At 41.4% G+C, this 24,306-nt stretch overlaps 1 protein-coding gene across 1 annotated transcript in view; it reads left to right on the forward strand.

Moving 5' to 3' along the window:
• LOC124712272 (hydroxyproline dehydrogenase-like) overlaps window positions 1-24,306 on the forward strand; it is a 133,708-nt gene that overhangs the window by 73,583 nt on the left and 35,819 nt on the right. Inside the window, exon 6 of the mRNA XM_047242567.1 lies at window positions 10,169-10,320. Coding sequence (XP_047098523.1) covers window positions 10,169-10,320 — 152 coding nt within the window. The remainder of the gene's footprint in view (window positions 1-10,168; window positions 10,321-24,306) is intronic.

Raw genomic sequence — 24,306 nt, forward strand, 5'->3', positions numbered from 1 at the left:
ATACAATATCAACAGTCAACGTCTATCTTCAGGAGTTCTGAGAACTGGGTTGATGCAAAACTTTTTTTGATGTGTGTATATACTTTGCACGCAGCACGCAACGGATATTTCATATGACAGTCGTTCATTATTTGATCGTCTAGTGCATTAATTTGAACCTTTATCGTCATATTACCATGAGGGGTCGTGGCTGTAACAGACTCCGTCTCATCCGTCAGCCATAATGCTAATAAGGACCTAGGACTCAGTTCAGCTACTTGATTTTCGTCATTGCTATTTCCCTGAATGTCCCCGTTTATAATAGTTTGCTGACACACAACATGGATTGCAGAAATCCTTCACGCGCTGTCATGATCTATCCACAAACATATTTTCGGTTCATTTGTACCTTCAATTTTATTGCAGTAGCCTACATTACTTTTTATAATACACCATTTACATTCGACTCTGCAGTAGCCAACTCGCACCCGGTATGACTCGTATCTCAATTAGACTGTTCCTGAAGTTAGTTTACCTCCGTGTGGTTTTTCATGAGTGGTACTTTGCGGGACCCTTCCTAGGTCTGGCCGGTTTAGCATTCGCGCTCGCACCATTGTGATTTTCTCTTTTCTTCATGTTGCTTGGATAATTAAAGATATGGGTTTGACTGTTACTGTAATTGCCTCACTGTGCAATAAGCAATCAGTATGTATGACTACAGATTTTGTATGGAGCATAAGCCCATGGTGATTTTAAATGTAGGTCAGTTGGCATTCCTTGTTGTTATACCGGGCATTTTGAAAAATCCACCTTTATTTCTGGTGCACCGTTGTTCATTGCTTATAACCTCTGATGTGTTCATTTAGCGTGTATTACCTGCGCCACCCAATGATGAGATAGGTAACTTTTAAGCGGATATGCCGCCCCTATTTTAACACTCCGCCCGTAGTGTAGTGCTGTGTGGCGAGCATGAGAGAGTCTTGTTCGACGCCGATATGCATCGATGGCACGATGATGTCATTAACTGTGTGCGTTGTCTCAGCTGCGTGTTTTTTTTATCGAGATATATATGTGTGTGGAGTGCCTTTTGTGCTTTGTAATGTAACATGGATAGATGGATGGATGGATGGATGGAGAGTGTTTTAAGGGCGCACGACGGCAAGGTCTTCAGTGCCCGCTCAGTAACAGATTGAGACGGGTGTCAAGAAAAGACTCAGAATAATAAGATAAAACAGAACGTAAGACACAGGAAACAAGCTTGGAAAAATGTGTGCCTATCCACACCGAAGCGTGGGACGAAGCATGCCGCCAGCAGTGAAACATAGACAACCCAGGGAGAAAGTGGTAGAGGGAGCTAAAAAAATATAGCAGATGTAAGTGGCTGGCTGACCGCAAGGAAAAAAGGAAGGAGCCAGCCACTCTGCAATACACTAAAACCTCCAGCCTAAAAGTTTAGGCCAGAGTCCAGACACATCACAAAACTTAAAAACCCTAGACACACACGTCTCATCATTAGCTAAAACACAAGGCAAATCCCCATCAACTTGTGCTTCTGCCCTTGCATCACGGAATAAAATGCAGCCTGTTAAAATATGCCGGACAGAGATGTGCATACCACAAGCATCACAAAACGGGGGATCCTCCTGCAGTATTAGAAAGCTACGTGTGAGAGGAGAGTGCCCAATCCGAAGACGCGTGAGGGTCACTTATTCCCGCCTGAGCACTCGGCAGGAGGTACGCCACGGCCGAATTGTTGACTTCACTAACCGCAGTTTATGGGCTGTTACCGCCAGCCATTCTTCCTCCCACAACTCCATGCGCTCCTTGTGGAGTGCAGAAATGACAGACTGCAAGGGAATAGGACACTGGACCACATCTTGCTCTCTGCAGGCCTCCTTGGCAGCCCGATCGTCCTGTTCATTGCCCCATATTCCTACATGACCAGGCACCCAGCAGAAGGACACCTCCTTACCCCGCCGTTGGAGCAAGTGCAGTTGGTCATATATCAGCTGGACCATCTCCTCAGTTGAGTACAGATTCTGAAATGATTGTAAGGCACTAAGAGAATCGGAGCAAAGGAGAAATCGATTGCCGATCACGTGGAGCTCCGCTGTGAAAACGGTATATTCATCAGGGAGGCGAATCCGGGTAACATGATCAGGGAACACTACAGAACAGCCAAGGAAATTCTCCTGTTTGGAGCCATCAGTGTAAACGACGGTAAAACCGTGATGCGAATCTAAAATGTTAAAAAACTGAGATTGGAATGTAAAATCTGGTGTACTATCTTTCTTAAAATTAGTCAAATCTAAAATAAGTCTGGCTCTCCGGAGGAGCCAAGGTGGAAATCTGCTCCAACCGCGACGGAAAACGTGAAGACCAGTCATATCCATCGCAGAGAGGCAATCCTGTGCGCGGATCCCATAGTGCTCGTCGTTCGTTGCCAGTTATGAAATAGCCTTGCCAGAGGAAGCTGAGCCACGGTATGGTATGCAGATGTGTATGGTGTGGACAAAGTTTTATACGCCTGGCGCACCGTAAGTAGCCGCCGCCGCATATGAAGTGACGGTCCACCAGCCTCTGCACAGAGGCTTGGTATGGGGCTAGTTCTGAATGCCCCTGTGGCCCTTCATGGTGCACAACGTCCAACATCTTTAAGTAAGAAGGCCTCGAGACCCATACACCGTACACCCATAATCGAGCCGAGATCGCACAAGCGCCCTGTAAAACTGGAGCAGACAAGTCCTGTCGGCTCCCCATGTACTGTGGCTAAGACATTTTAAAATACTTAAAGCCTATTTCTGAAAAATTTGGACTCCTTGTTGTGCTATCTGTCAGACAGGGGGAAGCAAATTATTATTTGTGGGGACTTCAATGTAGATTCTCTGAAAGAGGGTAATAGGAAAAATGACCTTGAAGTATTACTCGGTTCTTTCAATTTGACACCCGTTATTGATTTTCCTACTCGGGTGGTAAAGGATAGCAGCTCACTGATAGATAACTTATTTATAGACCAAGATAAGTTTAACCAGATAAATGCTCAGCCTGTTGAGAATGGTCTTTCTGATCATGGTGCACAGCTAGTTACAATATATGACATAGCTCCATTCAGCAATACTAAACAGGCCTCCAAAGTAGTACGTTCAGTCAACGATTTAACAATTGCAAATTTCAGGGAAAGCCTACAGCAGTTAGACTGGGATGAGGTGTACCATGAACCTGATGCCAATTTAAAATATAATTTATTTCATGACATTTTTGTAAATGCATTTGAAAACTGCTTCCCCAAGAAAATAGTTAAATATACTCGTAAGAAACCTTGTAACAAACCATGGCTTACTAAGGGTATAAAAATATCTTGTAACCGGAAAAGGGAAATGTATCTGACAGCAAGAAAGAGTAGTGACCCAGAAACTATCAAAAATTATAAAAACTACTGTGTTATATTAAGAAAAGTTATTAAAAAATCCAGGAGTATGTGTATCATGTCTGAAATCAGCAACTCTGATAATAAAATTAAAACAATTTGGAATATTATTAAAAGAGAAACAGGTCAACCAAGAGCAGAGGAAGACAGTATTACCATCAAACTGAATGAAAACTTTACGAACAAAAAGTCAGAAGTTGAAAATATTTTTAATAATCATTTTCTAAATGTTGTGGATATAGTAGGATCCAGGTGTTCATTAGAAGATGCTAGGCTGTTAATGGAAGAGGCCATACCTATGCAATTTGATACAATTGAAATCTCACCCACTTCTCCCTCTGAAATTAGGAAAATAATAAACTTGCTTAAAAGCAAAAACTCACATGGAATTGATGGCATTTCCAGCAAAATACTAAAAGCTTGTTCTCAACAGATAAGTAAGATTCTCAGCCACCTGTGTAGTAGCTCTCTGGAACAGGGCATTTTCCCTGATAGACTGAAATATGCTATTGTTATACCTTTGCAGGTATAACAATAGCATATACCTTTGCACTCCCCCCATGAACCATGGACCTTGCCGTTGGTGGGGAGGCTTGCGTGCCTCAGCGATACAGATAGCCGTACCGTAGGTGCAACCACAACGGAGGGGTATCTGTTGAGAGGCCAGACAAACGTATGGTTCCTGAAGAGGGGCAGCAGCCTTTTCAGTAGTTGCAAGGGCAACAGTCTGGATGATTGACTGATCTGGCCTTGTAACAATAACCAAAACGGCCTTGCTGTGCTGGTACTGCGAACGGCTGAAAGCAAGGGGAAACTACAGCCGTAATTTTTCCCGAGGGCATGCAGCTTTACTGTATGATTACATGATGATGGCGTCCTCTTGGGTAAAATATTCCGGAGGTAAAATAGTCCCCCATTCGGATCTCCGGGCGGGGACTACTCAAGAGGATGTCGTTATCAAGAGAAAGAAAACTGGCGTTCTACGGATCGGAGCGTGGAATGTCAGATCCCTTAATCGGGCAGGTAGGTTAGAAAATTTAAAAAGGGAAATGGATAGGTTGAAGTTAGATATAGTGGGAATTAGTGAAGTTCGGTGGCAGGAGGAACAAGACTTCTGGTCAGGTGACTACAGGGTTATAAACACAAAATCGAATAGGGGTAATGCAGGAGTAGGTTTAATAATGAATAGGAAAATAGGAGTGCGGGTAAGCTACTACAAACAGCATAGTGAACGCATTATTGTGGTCAAGATAGATACGAAGCCCACGCCTACTACAGTAGTACAAGTTTATATGCCAACTAGCTCTGCAGATGACGAAGAAATTGAAGAAATGTATGATGAAATAAAAGAAATTATTCAGATTGTGAAGGGAGACGAAAATTTAATAGTGATGGGTGACTGGAATTCGAGTGTAGGAAAAGGGAGAGAAGGAAACATAGTAGGTGAATATGGATTGGGGGACAGAAATGAAAGAGGAAGCCGCCTGGTCGAATTTTGCACAGAGCACAACATAATCATAACTAACACTTGGTTTAAGAATCATGAAAGAAGGTTGTATACATGGAAGAACCCTGGAGATACTAAAAGGTATCAGATAGATTATATAATGGTAAGACAGAGATTTAGGAACCAGGTTTTAAATTGTAAGACATTTCCAGGGGCAGATGTGGACTCTAACCACAATCTATTGGTTATGACCTGTAGATTAAAACTGAAGAAACTGCAAACAGGTGGGAATTTAAGGAGATGGGACCTGGATAAACTAAAAGAACCAGAGGTTGTACAGAGATTCAGGGAGAGCATAAGGGAGCAATTGACAGGAATGGGGGAAATAAATACAGTAGAAGAAGAATGGGTAGCTTTGAGGGATGAAGTAGTGAAGGCAGCAGAGGATCAAGTAGGTAAAAAGACGAGGGCTAGTAGAAATCTTTGGGTAACAGAAGAAATATTGAATTTAATTGATGAAAGGAGAAAATATAAAAATGCAGTAAGTGAAACAGGCAAAAAGGAATACAAACGTCTCAAAAACGAGATCGACAGGAAGTGCAAAATGGCTAAGCAGGGATGGCTAGAGGACAAATGTAAGGATGTAGAGGCCTATCTCACTAGGGGTAAGATAGATTCCGCCTACAGGAAAATTAAAGAGACCTTTGGAGATAAGAGAACGACTTGTATGAATATCAAGAGCTCAGATGGAAACCCAGTTCTAAGCAAAGAAGGGAAAGCAGAAAGGTGGAAGGAGTATATAGAGGGTCTATACAAGGGCGATGTACTTGAGGACAATATTATGGAAATGGAAGAGGATGTAGATGAAGATGAAATGGGAGATACGATACTGCGTGAAGAGTTTGACAGAGCACTGAAAGACCTGAGTCGAAACAAGGCCCCCGGAGTAGACAATATTCCATTGGAACTACTGACGGCCGTGGGAGAGCCAGTCTTGACAAAACTCTACCATCTGGTGAGCAAGATGTATGAAACAGGCGAAATACCCTCAGACTTCAAGAAGAATATAATAATTCCAATCCCAAAGAAAGCAGGTGTTGACAGATGTGAAAATTACCGAACTATCAGCTTAATAAGTCACAGCTGCAAAATACTAACACGAATTCTTTACAGACGAATGGAAAAACTAGTAGAAGGCAACCTCGGGGAAGATCAGTTTGGATTCCGTAGAAACACTGGAACACGTGAGGCAATACTGACCTTACGACTTATCTTAGAAGAAAGATTAAGGAAAGGCAAACCTACGTTTCTAGCATTTGTAGACTTAGAGAAAGCTTTTGACAATGTTGACTGGAATACTCTCTTTCAAATTCTAAAGGTGGCAGGGGTAAAATACATGGAGCGAAAGGCTATTTACAATTTGTACAGAAACCAGATGGCAGTTATAAGAGTCGAGGGACATGAAAGGGAAGCAGTGGTTGGGAAGGGAGTAAGACAGGGTTGTAGCCTCTCCCCGATGTTGTTCAATCTGTATATTGAGCAAGCAATAAAGGAAACAAAAGAAAAATTTGGAGTAGGTATTAAAATTCATGGAGAAGAAATAAAAACTTTGAGGTTCGCCGATGACATTGTAATTCTGTCAGAGACAGCAAAGGACTTGGAAGAGCAGTTGAATGGAATGGACAGTGTCTTGAAAGGAGGATATAAGATGAACATCAACAAAAGCAAAACAAGGATAATGGAATGTAGTCTAATTAAGTCGGGTGATGCTGAGGGAATTAGATTAGGAAATGAGGCACTTAAAGTAGTAAAGGAGTTTTGCTATTTGGGGAGCAAAATAACTGATGATGGTCGAAGTAGAGAGGATATAAAATGCAGGCTGGCAATGGCAAGGAAAGCGTTTCTGAAGAAGAGAAATTTGTTAACATCCAGTATTGATTTAAGTGTCAGGAAGTCATTTCTGAAAGTATTCGTATGGAGTGTAGCCATGTATGGAAGTGAAACATGGACGATAAATAGTTTGGACAAGAAGAGAATAGAAGCTTTCGAAATGTGGTGCTACAGAAGAATGCTGAAGATTAGATGGGTAGATCACATAACTAATGAGGAAGTATTGAATAGGATTGGGGAGAAGAGAAGTTTGTGGCACAACTTGACCAGAAGAAGGGATCGTTTGGTAGGACATGTTCTGAGGCATCAAGGGATCACCAATTTAGTATTGGAGGGCAGCGTGGAGGGTAAAAATCGTAGAGGGAGACCAAGAGATGAATACACTAAGCAGATTCAGAAGGATGTAGGTTGCAGTAGGTACTGGGAGATGAAAAGGCTTGCACAGGATAGAGTAGCATGGAGAGCTGCATCAAACCAGTCTCAGGACTGAAGACCACAATAACATAATACCTTTGCATAAAAAGGGGGATAGATCTGATGTCAACAATTACCGTCCAATCTCCCTTCTAACAGCTTTATCCAAAATTTTTGAGAAAGTAATGTATTCAAGAGTAGGTTCATATATCTGTAAAAATGAAGTACTAACAAAATGTCAGTTTGGTTTCCAGAAAGGTTTTTCAACAGAAAATGCCATATATGCTTTCACCAGTCAAATTTTGAATGATCTGAATAACCGAACACCTCCCATTGGGATTTTTTGTGATCTCTCAAAGGCTTTTGATTGTGTAAATCATGAAATTCTGCTAGACAAGCTCAAGTATTGTGGCATGAGTGGGACAGTGCACAAATGGTTTAATTCGTACCTAACTGGAAGAGTGCAGAAAGTTGAAATAAGTAGTTCTCGTAACATGCAAAGATCAGCACATTCCTCAAACTGGGGAACTATCAAGAATGGGGTTCCACAAGGGTCAGTCTTGGGTCCTTTGTTGTTCTTATTATATATTAATGACTTGCCATTATATATTCATGAAGAGGCAAAGTTAGTTCTCTTTGCTGATGATACAAGTATATTAATCACACCTGAGAAACAAGAATTAACTGATGAAATTGTCAATACTGTCTTACAGAAAATTACTAAGTGGTTCCTTGTAAACGGACTCTCACTGAATTTTGATAAGACACAGTACATACAGTTCCGTACAGTGAATGGTATGACGCCATTAATAAATATAGACCTTAATCAGAAGCATATAGCTAAGGTAGAATATTCCAAATTTTTAGGTATGTCCATTGATGAGAGATTAAATTGGAAGAAACACATTGTGATCTGCTGAAACGTTTGAGTTCAGCTACTTATGCAATAAGGGTCATTGCAAATTTTGGTGATAAACATCTTAGTAAATTAGCTTACTACGCCTATTTTCACTCATTGCTTTCATATGGCATCATATTTTGGGGTAATTCATCACTGAGGAATAAAGTATTTATTGCACAGAAGCGTGTAATCAGAATAATAGCTGGAGTCCACCCAAGATCATCCTGCAGACATTTATTTAAGGATCTAGGGATATTCACAGTAGCTTCTCAGTATATATACTCTCTTATGAAATTTGTTATTAACAACCAAACCCAATTCAAAAGTAATAGCAGTGTGCATAACTACAATATTAGGAGAAAGGACGATCTTCACTATTCAAGATTAAATCTAACTTTGGCACAGAAAGGGGTGAATTATACTGGCACTAAAGTCTGAGGTCACTTACCAAATAGTATCAAAATTCTGACAGATAACCAACAAGTATTTAAGAAGAAATTAAAAGAATTTCTGAATGACAACTCCTTCTACTCCATAGAGGAATTTTTAGATATAAATTAAGAAAAAAAATATTAAAAAAATAAAAAAAATAAAAATAAAAAACACAAAAAAATAAAGTTGTTATATTAACTTAAGTATGTTGTTAAATTAACCTAATTATGTCATGTATTGGAAAATTCGACTCGTTCCACATCATTACGAAATATCGTATTCATGATCCATGGAACTAGTATTAATCTAATCTAATCTAATCTAATCTAAGTGACCGTCGTTTCAGGTCTTTAAGATGAGATAACCACGTAAGCTTTGAATCAAAAATGAGCACCAGAAATCTCACCGTGTCTTTAAAAGCGAGGACAGTGTCCCTTACCCTCAACTCAGGAAAGGTTAAAATCGAACGAGAACGGTGAAAAGAATACATACGGACTTCTCGGTGGAAAACTTAAAACCACTTTTCTGCGCCCAGTCATCCAAACGTTTAAGAGTAAGTTCCAACGGACGCGTTGTCGTTGCAAGGCTTGAAGAAGAGCAAAACAAAGATAAATCGTCCACAAACAAGGAACACTGGACGGGACTTTTCACTATGGAGGTAATGCTATTAATAGCGATGGCAAAGACAGTCACTCTTAAAACGCTACCCTGACGCTTTTGTAAGACGTACGTGTAATTTTGTATTTTACATAATAAGTCAAATCAATCGAAGTCTTCCCTCCTGCTGCCCCCTCCCCCCCCCCCCCCCCCTCCTCTCATTATCTTCATGTTCTCTCCTTAGATCAGATGATGACAGCCGGCAGCATAAAATTGCTGTAACCGGTCATTTCGGAACAACGAAAGTTTCTATACTGCAATCGCAGCGTACGAAGTGCGTTCCTCATTCTTCATTTCCAAACGTACTGATCGCTCCCACAGCACAGCATGTGTACTTTACACAGACATGAAGAGGCCTGCACAGGATACACAGTAGCGTGGAGAGGTCCATCAGACCTGTAATTTGGCTGGAGACCACAACTAGTACGTTTTTATATTTTCTCCCTTTGCTATTTTAATATCCTGTGTGACATCTAAGAAATTGTTCTAGGGCTCGCCTTGTTGCTTGGTTTTACCCTTTCCTGCATTCATATACTATATTATATTCCTTCCTCCTGTTTCAGTTGCTCATTGCATAATACTGCTTCAAAAAACTCTCAATTATCTCTGGTTTTATTTTATAACGGTCGCAGGTTCGAATCCTGCCTCGGGCATGGATGTTTGTGATGTCCTTAAGTTAGTTAGGTTTAACTAGTTCTAAGTTCTAGGGGACTAATGACCTCAGCAGTTGAGTCCCATGGTGCTCAGAGCCATTTGAACCATTTTTTATTTTATACAGGTCTCATTTGCTAATTTTCCTATTTACCTTTTATTTCGCAGTTTTGTCTACTTCATACAATTCTCCATATTATAGGTCTGAATCTCGTTAATTTCCAGTTTTTATAGTGACACAGTTTTCACAAATAGTTGCGTAGCTAGTCAGAAAGGCATAATATTGCAAAGAATAGTTGTGTGGTGTGAAATTATGACTTTGATTTAACGGTTAAAATGTTATGACTTCATATGCAACTGACAATTCCAGGGAAAGCAGCTTCATCGAAATCCGTGCGGTTACTGGTTGATGCAGAGTACAGTTACGTCAATGGAGGCTGCAGTTTGATGACCCTTGCAATGATGACTGTTTTCAATCAATTGTCACCAGTGATCGGATACACTTACCAATGTTACTTTAAGGTATGTACTAAAGCGAATCTAGTATGTAAATGAATTTCTTTTATTTCCACCAATGATCACAAAGCTTTTGGTCCTTAGACTACAAGTCCGGTAAATAGTTTATTACCTATAGTAATAGAGCCAGTATGTCAGATCGGCGGCCTAGTTTAAATCATATTTTAAATATGTGCGACGATGCTAAGCTAATTCTGTGCATATTTTGTGACGATGCTACTATGGCTTCATTATTTTAGAACGTGTTACAAGACAGATCTGAAGATGGTCATTGCTGTCCGAAACTGGTAGTCTAAGGCCCAAAAATTTTGTGATCATTGGTGGAAAAAAATTAAAGTCATTCTACACTTCCGGGATCATTACTTTAAACCACAGCTATCTCGCAACTTGTGACATGTACATCTTTTTCAACATTTGAGAGAATAATCAGATGAGAAGGGGATATATACCGTTACAGGACGTGGAAGGTAGAATGTGGGTATACAAGTTGGTCCCCTTGCACCCACTGAATGATTCTGTGCAGCTTAGAAATAGGTTCTCGGGACACACTATAGTGGTGTGAACGTAAGATGGCGAGTGGTAGTGTGATGTGCAGTAGCAAGGGGGAGTGTGGTAGCGTACCACGTGACGCTCCAGCCAGTAGTGTCTATATGCCGCGTCTGTCTGTAGCGTGTGTTTGGGCTGTGCAGAAAATATTTAGCGTCGACTTTTATTTTACTTCAGATATGTTTAAGGTTCTTGGCTCCTGTAGTATTCATTCTGGGTGGCCTGAAGGAAACATAACGTTAACAACAAAGGGGGGTGGGGGGGGCAACAGTTTTCTGAGCAGAGGATTTTTTTCTACATCGACAAATCGCCTTTCCAGAAGAATAATGACATAACTGCCGAAATGAATAGTTTACAGGAAAGGCAGAAAACCAAAAGACATTTTTAAACAGTTCATAAAACAACAGGAAAAATATTTATGGAATTGAAAGTCGGCCTAATTGTGAAGCAAGGTTCTCTACGAAATACAAAAATTATTTGCTTCAAACAGCATCCCATTCACGCCCTTGAAACCCTTTAAGTAAATGTGTCAATGTTCTTCCGACATTGTTATCGAAATTAACAAATACTACTAGAGAAGGTGCGTGGGGGAAAAAAAGAAACACACTAGACTCTAGTTAATCCGGCCATTCCTGGCACATAATGGGTCCGGATTAGCGGAAGTGCCCGATTATTCAGTGTCTGAACTTTATTTTATTCATTTACTTTGTTTTTTATTTATTTTGAAAACATGGGGGATATAGTGTACTGTACTTTATTAAACCGAAGGATACAATTTTAAAACATAGAGAATATACTTTATTACATCCAAAAATACATTAATTTTCAAAGAAAACTTAGTCCTTGAGTGTATACTGTACATAATTGTACAGCCGTATCGCTCACTATGAAACATGTCTCTAATTTTTAACTGTCGCAATGATGACACGCGATGGCGGCATGTTTTATCACGCAACCGCTTTACAAGCATTACATCGGTACTGCATGTATCTGGTTGTTGCATAATGTACTCCAGGAAGACCTCGGCAGCCTCAACACCAACAGTGTGAGAAATCTTCATGCTCTCTCCTCCTGTGTCTTCTTCTTCATCACTTTCATCATTACTTACTTGCAAGCTTCTGATTATTTCTTCATCTGTGAAAGTTTGGACCGTATTACAGTTGTCCTCATTCTGCCACTTAGTAACATCTTCATCATCAATTTCTTCTCCTCCTGGAAGGTTGTGGAACATGTCAGTGTACAAAGTAACTGATAATTCCGAATTGGCTGGCTCATCGCTGTCACTCACTACTGGAGCCAACTCAGCATCAATGGATGGCCATAATTTCCTCCAGCTCTTCATTATGGTAGCACTCTCCACATTAACCCATGCTTCGGCTGCTCGGAAAACAACATCACGTATGTTAATTGCTTTCCACGCCTTCAGCATAGTCTCGATACAGTCGTTTTCACTTTCGTTCAGCAAGGAGACGAGAAGTGAACGTCGATAATGACGTTTAATTGATTCCAAAATTCCCTGGTCCATGGGCTGAATTAGGGCTGTCACATTGGGTGGGCGAAAAAGTGCTTGTGTATCATCGGACTTTAGAGATAAATCTGAAGAATAACTGGGAACATTGCCAATTATAAGGATAGCTTTCAGTGGAAGCTTTTTCTTCTTTAGCTCTTTTCTCACTGCTGGTGCAAACGTTTCATGGAACCAACGATAGAATTTTTGTCTGTCCATCCAGTCTCTCTTCTGAGCCCAATACTGCACTGGTAGAGTATTTATGTCAGCGTGTTGAAAACAACGTGGATATTGGGATTTTCCAATCACCATAAGCGGTAGTTTATGACTCCCGTTTACATACAACACGCCATTAATGTTATGCGCTGTTTCTGTTGCTTGTAACCACGAGCTTCCTTCTCGTTCTTAGCAGCTAACGTTTTGGAAGGAAGATTTTGTAAAAGAGTCCTGTTTCATCAGCATTATACAAGGCATCAGCAGTTAAATAGTCTTCCTCTATTATCTTTCGTTTCTTGCTTATATACTCATCAACATCCAGTTTGATAGCTAACCTTTGCTCGCTACAAACAAGTTAATATCGCCAAGTTGTTTGTTAAATACAGCTGCTTTTTCTTTTATAATCGGGCCCCTGACTGGAATTCCCTTACTGCGTTGTTGTATGAACCATCTATAAAGAGCTATGTCCAGCTCTTCATTCTCACTCTATCGCATAAGCTTCCGTTTTTCCAACTCACTATTCATTTGCGTTGAGTACTGTTGAATAACATCATCTTTCTTTTTGATGTCATAAATAATTGCTCGTCCAACACTGAACTCAGCAGCAATGGCTTTCTGCGAAGAACCTCGATTTAACTTATCTAAAATTTCGAGTTTCTGCTTGAGATCTAGCGTAATGTGTTTCCTTATAGAAGACACGATTCTGAACTGTAAAGAAAGCTACAATTTCAAATACAGTTGTTGTTGTTGTTGTTGTTGTGGTCTTCAGTCCTGACACTGGTTTGATGCAGCTCTCCATGCTACTCCATCCTGTGCAAGCTTCTTCATCTCCCAGTACTTACTGCAACCTACATCCTTCTGAATCTGCTTAGTGTATTCATCTCTTGGTCTCCCTCTACGATTTTTACCCTCCACGCTGCCCTCCAATGCTAAATTTGTGATCCCTTGATGCCTCAGAACATGTCCTATCAACCGGTCCCTTCTTCTTGTCAAGTTGTACCACAAACTCCTCTTCTCCCCAATTCTATTCAATACCTCCTCATTAGTTAATGTGATCTACCCATCTAATCTTCAGCATTCTTCTGTAGCACCACATTTCGAAAGCTTCTATTCTCTTCTTGCCCAAACTGTTTATCGTCCATGTTTCACTTCCATACATGGCTACACTCCATACAAATACTTTCAGAAACGACTTCCTGACACTTAAATCTATACTCGATGTTAACAAATTTCTCTTCTTCAGAAACGCTTTCCTTGCCATTGTGAGTCTACATTTTATATCCTCTCTACTTCGACCATCATCAGTTATTTTGCTCCCCAAATAGCAAAACTCCTTTACTACTTTAAGCGTCTCGTTTCCTAATCTAATTCCCTCAGCATCACCCGACTTAATTCGACTACATTCCATTATCCTCGTTTTGCTTTTGTTGATGTTCATCTTATATCCTCCTTTCAAGACACTGTCCATTCCGTTCAACTGCTGTTCCAAGTCATTTGCTGTCTCTGACAGAATTACAGTGTCATCGGCGAACCTCAAAGTTTTTATTTCTTCTCCATGGATTTTAATACCTATTCCGAATTTTTCTTTTGTTTCCCTTACTGCTTGCTCATTATACAGAGTGAATGACGTCGGGGAGAGGCTACAACCCTGTCTCACTCCCTTCCCAACCACTGCTTCCCTTTCATGCCCCTCGACTCTTATAACAGTATATAAAGCATTATTTAACTATATTTAACTAAGCATTTTTGCGCATGATAATTCACTGTGCATTCATTGTATTTTTGGATGTGGATTACTGAGAGGCCGGGCTACTGAGGGCCTGATTAGCTAAAGCTAGAGTATATCTCTAAACCATAATTTTTTGTTTACTCTTATAGTTTCATTGTTTTATTATCATTTTTATTATTTGCATCTTATAACTGACATAAAATCATATACTAAGTGAAATAAAGAACTTCCAAAGGCCATAAAAGTAACAAATTACATTTATATGGAAAGAGAACCATAGAAGGAGAAAGCCTTGTAATATTTAAGAATGATGTTGCTGTTAACCAAATTGTTTAAATCTTGAATTTTGTTTCCTGGGAGCTTCTTTTTTGTAGCATAAGCAGGTTTCAGATCCAAATTACTCCAATCTACATTCTCTGTTAAACGCCCTTTTCTCACTTTGAACTGAACTTGTCCCCACTCGGACTGTTTGTAGTTTTTCTTATACTGAAACACGATACTTCCCTTTTCACATCGAAATAATTTAATTTCGGACACTTTGAAAATACTCCTGTCAACATCCTTGACCATGGAAGGAGCCATCTCATCATGCAAAGCTTTAATGTCATTGAAATCTGAAAAACCCGTTACTCTAAGGTGTAGCGGACTTCCCTTCTTTTTTGCATTGATCCGGAACATAAATTGGCCCTGACTTCTTAACACTATTAACTGCTCTCTCGATGGTACTGTGAACTGTGTCTACCTCTTTCTGGGTGCGATCACGAATCAGATACTTGTGCATAATGGACCGAATATCCAGCCTTTGTATTGCATACAAATATGTTGCAATCATCTACCTTAAGTAGAAGAGAATGAACATTTTAGTCAATGTGATTTTTGCAATAGAAACATTTTGTTGCATGATTTCTGCGAATCACAGTCTGAGTTTATGGCACTTACTTGTTTGCTGTTGCCCTCCACAATTATCGGAGTAAAATCTGACATCAATCCCAGAAAGATTCTTGGATAACTCTTCAAGATGTTGTAAGACACAAGTTGTAAGACACAAGTTGTTATTTCTACCACGCCTCTGTTTCCAATGTCCTCGTGAAAAAAAAGTAGTTTTGTCCTTTCCAATCTCAGCGACCTGCAACAAACAACAAAAATAAGCAGAACAGACTTCAAGAGTAATAATAGTGAAAAAATGTATGTATGGACACTTACTGTGAAATTGTAACAGTTGAGCGTCGACTTGTAGAAAAAGGCACATGTTTGTCCCGTAGGTACCGGTAAGACAGCTTGCAAATCATAAACAGCTAGTTCTATCTTCTTATTTTGAGCCAACTTCTTATCCAAGTTTTTACTATGTGACTCAGTTCTTTTTCTTCCTGATGTTCTTGAAATGCTTCTTGTAGCTTTGCCTTGTCTTTTTTGTAAGCTTCACATTTGTCACAGTGATCCTTCTTTGGAACAAAAAATCCCATGTTAAATTCGGTATTGAATATATGCGCGTAGGTGTCATAATTCGCAGCTGGCAGGTTGGCGGAAGATAGCTCTGAAGAGCAATTTCTGTGCATTTCTGCGATGGATAAGCCACCATCGATGAATACTCTTGTTGTGTACTCCTTACATAGTGACTCTCAACATGGGGAATTTAGTTTACGTGATTCCTAACTGACTCCAAGATTTCTGGATCAGTCTTTTGTCCACAGGTGACATCCTAGTCCCAGTCCTCTTCGCTTTCTATAACAGTACGGATTTGCCTTTCGGTTATTCCCGAAGTGTTTATCAAATGGCTCTGAGCACTATGGGACTTAACATCTATGGTCATCAGTCCCCTAGAACTTAGAACTACTTAAACCTAACTAACCTAAGGACAGCACACAACACCCAGCCATCACGAGGCAGAGAAAATCCCTGACCCCACCGGGAATCGAACCCGGGCGTGGGAAGCGAGAATGCTACAGCACGACAGTGTTTATCAGAAACGTTTTGCACACACGAATCTTGCGCTAATCTTTCACCAAGTTGAAAAAGCAATTCGGCATTCTAGGTTCTTGGGCAGTAATGCGGTGATATTTGGGGACGAGCGTTTCATGCATGTATTTAGAAACTTCCATTGTCTTTTTAACGATCCCAGTGCCCAGTAATTAGTGAACAGCTGACATCTATAGTCTTCTGTTACTTTCTTTGTACAAAGAGGATACATTTATCAGTACACGGAGCACCCGCTTTGTGCCTTGGCAATTTCACCCGTACGTGATGTACAACTTTTCTCACTGTTTCTCAACGTTTTGGTTCTTACTCTGCCCCAGTTGCTAACATTTCGATTTCTTTTTTTAGGCTGTTTAATGACAGATTTTTCTTTAAGGACGACTGATTTTTTTCACTGGAATTAGACGATTCATCGCTGCTTGATGGATGATAATTGTCACTTGAGCCAGAGGACAAATCTGAACTGCTATCGGAAGTGCTGCTCGGCAAAGGGAATGTTACTGGCATCCTTTTCAAAACTGATTTTGTCGCACTTGCCCTTTCAACCACATACACATTTGAAGCTTCCGGCAATTGTGTTACCTTGGATTTATGTTTTGATGATGATGCCTGTGGTTCCACCTTGTTCACTTGCTTGTCTGTTATTTCACAGTGTGGGCTTGATAGTTCTTGCTCTATACTGCTCACCCGTGCCTGTGGTTTACTTATGGAACAGTTTACTTCTCTTGTCCGTTTGTTACCCTCCGCTAGCCCTTGAAGAGCAAGTCGCAAAATCTTCTTTGGTGTGTTGTTCATTTTTTCCCCTATAAAACGGAATTTAAATTGACCTAAATGTACTAAAAATCCATTTTGTTCACATTAACAATGACGCGAAGAACAGCTATGACAAAAAGGTTATTTAAAAGTTGAGGAAGCAATGAAGCTATGAACAATTACGACGCAGAAGTTATTCAGACATCGGGAAAACAATGACACAATGTACACTTACGTCGTTACAAGGATTTTAGTTGAAATGATTCTGAGTCCGCAGTATTCATAACTTGTGTCGTTATTTCACTGGATACATTACTACACTCACCAAATTGAAACATGCAACTGACAATTACGACAATGTTCTTTCCAACCAAGTCATAACAATCGATATTTCACTGCATGCGCTACCTTTTTCTGGGATGACTGGTGCAATAACCTCGGTTTGCTGAATTTTGCAGTTGTGTCATTGTTCTTGCGGAACAGCGAAACGCCGTTTTTGTCAGTTCTTTCTAGCGTGAACTTTTTCTGTAGGATTCTTTCATCGTATCGCAGTCTGCAATCTGTTTCTCCTTCTAGTTTTTTGTGGGTGTTACACACTTCAAGTCACTATGGGCGCAATTTCTAAATTTGTTTCCGTTGTTACTGTTTTCGGTGAGTGAACACTGTAATGAGTCCTTTCGCTTATTTGGGTGCAACATTTGTAAACTTGTTGAGTGCCAGCTGCTTGCAATTGCACCAAACGTTGCCCTCTGCAGGTGTTTCTACATTTCGCAACTTACATTTATGCACAGATCACGTAAATTCCGTAAATTTTGGGAAGGGTGTTAATTATACAGGGTGGTCCACTGATAGCGACCAAGCTAAATATCTCACAAAATAAGCATCAATATTCGTGTAGTACGTAAAGAAATATGAATGTTTTAGTTGAACCACTTTTTTCGCTTTGTGATAGATGGCGCTGTAATAGTCACAAACGTAAGACTCCCCCAGTGCGGACGGTATTTGCTTCGTGATACATTACCCGTGTTAAAATGGACCGTTTACCAATTGCGGAAAAGGTCGATATCGTGTTGATGTATGGCTATTGTGATCAAAATGCTCAACGGGCGTGTGCTATGTATGCTGCTCGGTATCCTGGACGACATCATCCAAGTGACCGGACCGTTCGCCAGATAATTACGTTATTTAAGGAAACAGGAAGTGTTCAGCCACATGTGAAACATCAGCCACGACCTGCAACAAATGACGATGCCCAAGTAGGTGTTTTAGCTGCTGTCGTGGCTAATCAGCACATCAGTAGCAGACAAATTGCGCGAGAATCGGGAATCTGGAAAACGACGGTGTTGAGAATGCTACATCAACATCGATCGCACCAGTACCACATTTCTATGCACCAGGAATTGCATGGCGACGAATTTGAGCGTCGTGTACAGTTCTGCCACTGGGCACAAGAGAAATTACAGGACGATGACAGATTTTTTGCACGCGTTCTATTTAGCGACGAAGCGTCATTCACCAACAGTGGTAACGTAAACCGGCACAATATGCACTATTGGGCAACGGAAAATCCACGATGGCTGCGACAAGTGGAACATCAGCGACCTTGGCGGGTTAATGTATGGTGCGGCATTATGGGAGGAAGGATAATTGGCCCCCCATTTTATCGATGGCAATCTAAATGGTTCAATGTATGCTAATTTCCTGTGTAATGTTCTATCGATGTTACTACAAGATGTTTCACTGCATGACAGAATGGAGATGTACTTCCAACATGATGGATGTCCGGCACATAGCTCGCGTGTGGTTGAAGCGGTACTGAATAGCATATTTCATGACCTTCATGACAGGCGGAGTGGTAGTCGAAACACCATACCATGGCCCGCACGTTCACCGGATCTGACGTCCCCGGATTTCTTTCTGTGGGGAAAGTTGAAAGATATTTGCTATCGTGATCCACCGACAACGCCTGCAATATGCGTCAGCGCATTGTCAATGCATGTGCGAACATTACGGAAGGCGAACTACTCGCTGTTGAGAGGAATGTCGTTACACGTATTGCCAAATGCAATGAGGTTGACGGACATCATTTTGAGCATTTATTCCATTAATGTGGTGTTTACAGGTAATCACGCTGTAACAGCATGCGTTGTCAGAAATGATAAGTACACAAAGGTACATGTATCACATTGGAACAACCGAAATAAAATGTTCAAACGTGCCTACGTACTGTATTTTAATTTAAAAAACCTACCTGTTACCAACTGTTTGTCTAAAATTGTGAGCCATATGTTTGTGACTATTACAGCGCCATCTATCACAAAGCGAAAAAAGTGGTCCAACTAAAACATTCACATTTCTTTACGTACTACACGAATAGGTAATAAAAATGGGGGTTCCTGTTTTTAAAAAAAACGCAGTTGGTATCCGTTTGACCTATGTGCAGCGCCATCTAGCGGGCCAACCATAGCGCCATCTGATTTCCCCCTTCAAGCTAGACAAGTTTCGTTCTTTGTAGTTCTTTCGTTTGACGCTTATTTCGTGAGATATTTGGCCCCGTCATGATCAGTGGACCACCCTGTATATACTCAAAGGGGTATAAATGCAGATCTTTTTGTATGTGGTACCTCAATATGTTCGCACATCTGTGTGTTGGTTGCTTTCTCTCTGGGCCGAACAATCCTACAAGCCCGTCACGTACACAGTCATAACTGCACCGTTAACTGGATTACATCTATCAGTATAGAATAACCATTTTGCGTCCACACTTCAACACCTGACCTGCAGCCCAGATGAAAGTATGGACTAACGGCTTGATGTTGCTACATCTACTTGGAGGTTCTATCCAACCTAAAAACACACGACCTGTAATTATTAGTCTGAAAATGACGTAAATAGTGACGTAATCTTGTTCAGAACACAGCCCTCAGTCACTTAATCTGTTACACCCTGTATATACAGGATGAGTCGTCAGGCACTTTTTCTGTGGCGTTTTCGTTTTGGCTATGAGTTGCTGGAGTCATACCAAACAAAAACTGCTAATGCCTCGCATGCGACTCCCAGTGTCCACGGAAATTGTCGGTCGGTTTGTGTGCCGTTACAAACAAAACGATTTTTAAAGCGGAATTTTGTGTTCCCTTCCAATAGAGCGGTCCCAGGTTAAGTCTTGTACGATATCTGTTTTATCGTTGTGTATAAACAGGGACATTCGAACGTAGAATTCCGCTTTAGAAATAATTTTGTTTGTAAGGCGAAATAGATTAATATTTTCTTTCCACTCTGGATGTCACATGAGACGTGATTGAGCAGTATTTGTTTCGCTACACACTCAAAAAACGAAATTGCAAATATCTGGCGAAACACCAGAGAAAATGGATCTGACGACTGTTACGTCAGGGAAAGAATAGGATGCTACTCGCCACTTGGAGGTGTTTAATTGGAGACAGGCATAATGAAAAAGACTTCTAAATTATTTAGGCATGTTTTCCAAAGCAGGAAATACATAAGCACAAGCTATAATATATCTGGCTTTACAGCCATCATATTGAGGTACAAGAAGCTCGTCTTACAGAGGTTGAGAACGCAGCAGTGGCAATACGATGTAATGCGCTGTGGGGCACCGATGACAGTTGGTTTGTTCGGTACGGATATCGCGAGAAAGACCACCTACATTGTGGTCCTTCTCTGTGACTGGCTGCTGCATTCAGAAGCTGCGCGCCAAAATGATAATCTTCCGTTATTAATATTAGGAAAACTAAACAGCGTATTTAGTTGCATTTCAGATTAAAGCATCTCTCAATAGCGTGCTATCGTTCCATTATTTCACAAGTATTAATAACAGCAGAACGATAAAAAACTACTAAACGAAAAGGCAGACGAAGAACTTCGGATCGCGCCTAACGTGGATGGTAGGCGAAGTGGTTTGGTTGTAGGATCAGAGCTGGTTGGGAAGCCTTGGAGGATAGTTGAGAACAGTGTGACAGTAATTACGGAAATACGTAGTTCATTACTTTGTTGAAGAATGGAAGCCGGCCGGAGTGGTCGTGCGGTTCTGGGCCTACAGTCTGGAGCCGGGCGACCGCTACGGTCGCAGGTTCGAATCCTGCCTCGGGCATGGATGTGTGTGATGTCCTTAGGTTAGTTAGGTTTAATTAGTTCTAAGTTCTAGGCGACTGATGACCTCAGAAGTTAAGTCGCATAGTGCTCAGAGCCATTTGAACCATTTTTGAAGAATGGAAATTATTTGTGATTCTGAAGTGGAATGTAATTGTGGAGTTTCACGTGTTTGCCAATAAAAAGCGAATGGGATTCCATATAAACAAACTAATTGTAAATTTAATTATTACATAATATCAGTTCCTCGCTAAGAGTTTCTTACAGCCTCAAGATAACGGATTCACGACCTCGTTCTGTTTTCTGCGCAGGGGACAACTGCTGTAGAAACCCGCGGGTTGGTGGACATTTATTACAACTTACGCAATCCACTCAGGGCGGCAGAAGTAAATAGGCACTCGCGTGTACTGCAATCTCAGTACAAATGGGATCAGTGACACATCATCTGTGGTAACACGGAGGAGGTATGAAGGAGAGAAATTTTAGAGGGAAGGGGTTCATCATACGCGTGTGCGTATCTGCCTCTCTCCCTCAACCTCTCTTTTTCAACTTGCCGGAGCAAACTTTGTCTGGATGCCTAAATATTTTAGCAGTCTGTTTCAGTGTGCCCGTCTGTGACTCAGTGCATCCTCTATACGATGAGTTGCAATGTATCCTTTCTGTTTTGCTGTTGTTAGATACTAGACTAATATATTTTATATACATATTATGTGTGTTTGTGTCAGGCGTAATATAATTCGTTCTCGTATCTTGAAATGAGATACATGTCTTATACTGCATGTTTTGATAATACAGAATATTAGGCGAAGGAAAAGGTTCTCTTTGAACCCATTATGAAATGAAAAAGGAACATTATTCGAAAAAACAAAGTTGCAATGTACCATAACACAAAATAGTGTGTTCAGTGCACTGTTCAATAACGTGTAGGCCATCCACGAACACTCAGGCACTCTTGAATGCAGAGGGACATGCTCAGTACCAACTCACTGAAGGCCCCCTGAGACCTATTGTCCCACTCGTCAATGGCAACAGCCCAGAAAGCTTCAATCGCTAATGGAGGATGTTGCCGACTACAGATTGCTCCTTTGAGCAAGATCCATGTATATTCTATGCAGTCCATGTCTAGTGAACATGATGGCCAATCCGTTCTTCGGATACCGCGCCCTGCCAGATACCGACACACACTGCGAGCAAGATGAGGTCGGGCGTTATCATACTGCAGTGTGAACCCTTCCCCTACTGTCTCTGCGAAACCACTGACTATGGGTCGGAGAATCTTGTTTTCATACACTGCAGCAGTCATGTTGCTCGTTTCAATTAACGAGTGTGTGCGGCGGCCGTGCATGATACACTATGTGAACAAAAGCATTCGGACACACCCAAAAACATCCGTTTTTCATATTAGGTGCATTGTGCTGCCACCTACTGCCAGCTACTCCATATCAGCGACCACAGTAGTCATTAGACATCGTGAGAGAGCAGAATGAGGCGCTCCGCGTAACATACGGATTTCGAACGTGTTCAGATCCCTAGGTCCACTGTTTCCGATGTGATAGTGAAGTGGAAACTTAAAGGGACACGCACAGCACAAAAGTGTACAGGCCGACCTCGTCTGTTGGCTGACAGAGACTGCCGACAGTTGAAGAGGGTCGTAATGTGTAATACGCAGACATCTATCCAAACCATCACACAGGAATTTCAGACTGCATCAGGATCCACTGCAAGTACTGTGACAGTTAGGCGGGTGGTGAGAAAACTTGGATTTCGTGGTCGAGCGGCTGCTCATAAGCCACACATCACGCCGGTAAATGCCAAACGAAGCCTCGCTTGGTGTAAGGAGCGTAAACATTGGACGATTGGGCAGTGGAAAAACATTGTGTGGAGTGTCGAATCACGGTTCACAATGTGGCGATCCGATGGCAGGGTGTGGGTATGGCGAATGCCCGGTGAACGTCATCTGCCACCGTGTGTAGTGCCAACAGTAAAATTCGGAGGCGGTGGTATTATAGTGTGGTCATGTTTTTCATGAAGGGGGGCTTGCACCCCTTGTTGTTTTGCGCGGCACTATCACAGCACAGGCCTACATTGATGTTTTAAGCACCTTCTTGCTTCCCACTGTTGAAGAGCAATTCGGGGACGGCGACTGCGTCTTTCAACACGATCGAGCGCCTGTTCGTAATGCACGGCCTGTGGCGGAGTGGTTACACGACAATAACATCCCTGTAATGGACTGGCCTGCATTGAGTCCTGACCTGAATCCTGCAGAACATCTTTGGGATGTTTTGGAACTCAGGCTTCGTGCCAGGCAACACTTACCGAAATCGATACCTCTCCTCAGTGCAGTATTCCGCGAAGAGTGGGCTGCCATTCCCCAAGAAAGCTTCGAGCACTTGATTGAACGTATGCCTGCGAGAGAGGAAGCTGTCATCAAGGCTAATGGTGGGCCAACACCATATTGAATTCCAGCGTTACCGATGGAGGGCGCCACGAACTTGTCGTTTCCAGCCAGGTGTCTGTACGCTTTGGATCACTTAGTGTATCTGGTCAGAATACGATTGAGCCACCGGATTGTTGGTGACGTTCCACAGTCACTGAGGGATGATTGCGTTCTCCTTTTCGCCTCCATATGTGAACAGAGTTGTCGTCAGGATGCAAACCTATTCGCAATTTGTGAATAGCGTTTTGATAACCCTTGTGGTTCCTCGAAGCTCATTTCGAAGAGCAGTCACTATGTTTATATGGTGTCTCCGTGCAGATATAATTACGTACCGGTCCTGAGCTGCTGTCGCGTCTGCGGCCTTCGTGATGCCGTTCTGATACTGAATGCGTTTCCTGGAACTTTTTCCACTGTCTGGAAACAACAGTTTGATTAATGTGAAAAATATTCGCAACGTCAACTTGTTTTAGCTTTGTTCCATCGATGTGATGATTTTGATACAGTCTGGCATGGAGAATCTGTTCCGAGTTATTGTGCATCACTACGAGGCACACGGACAACTGTGCATTCACAAGAACTCAGCTCTTGTGTACCGTCTTTGTTTACAAGTCGTTCAAATGGCTCTAAGCACTATGGGACTTAACATCTGCGGTTACCAGTCCCCTACACTTAGAACTACTTAAACCTACCTAATCTAAGGACATGACACACATCCATACC

Source organism: Schistocerca piceifrons, chromosome 8 (genome assembly GCF_021461385.2).
Source record: "Schistocerca piceifrons isolate TAMUIC-IGC-003096 chromosome 8, iqSchPice1.1, whole genome shotgun sequence".
Lineage (NCBI taxonomy): Eukaryota > Metazoa > Arthropoda > Insecta > Orthoptera > Acrididae > Schistocerca > Schistocerca piceifrons.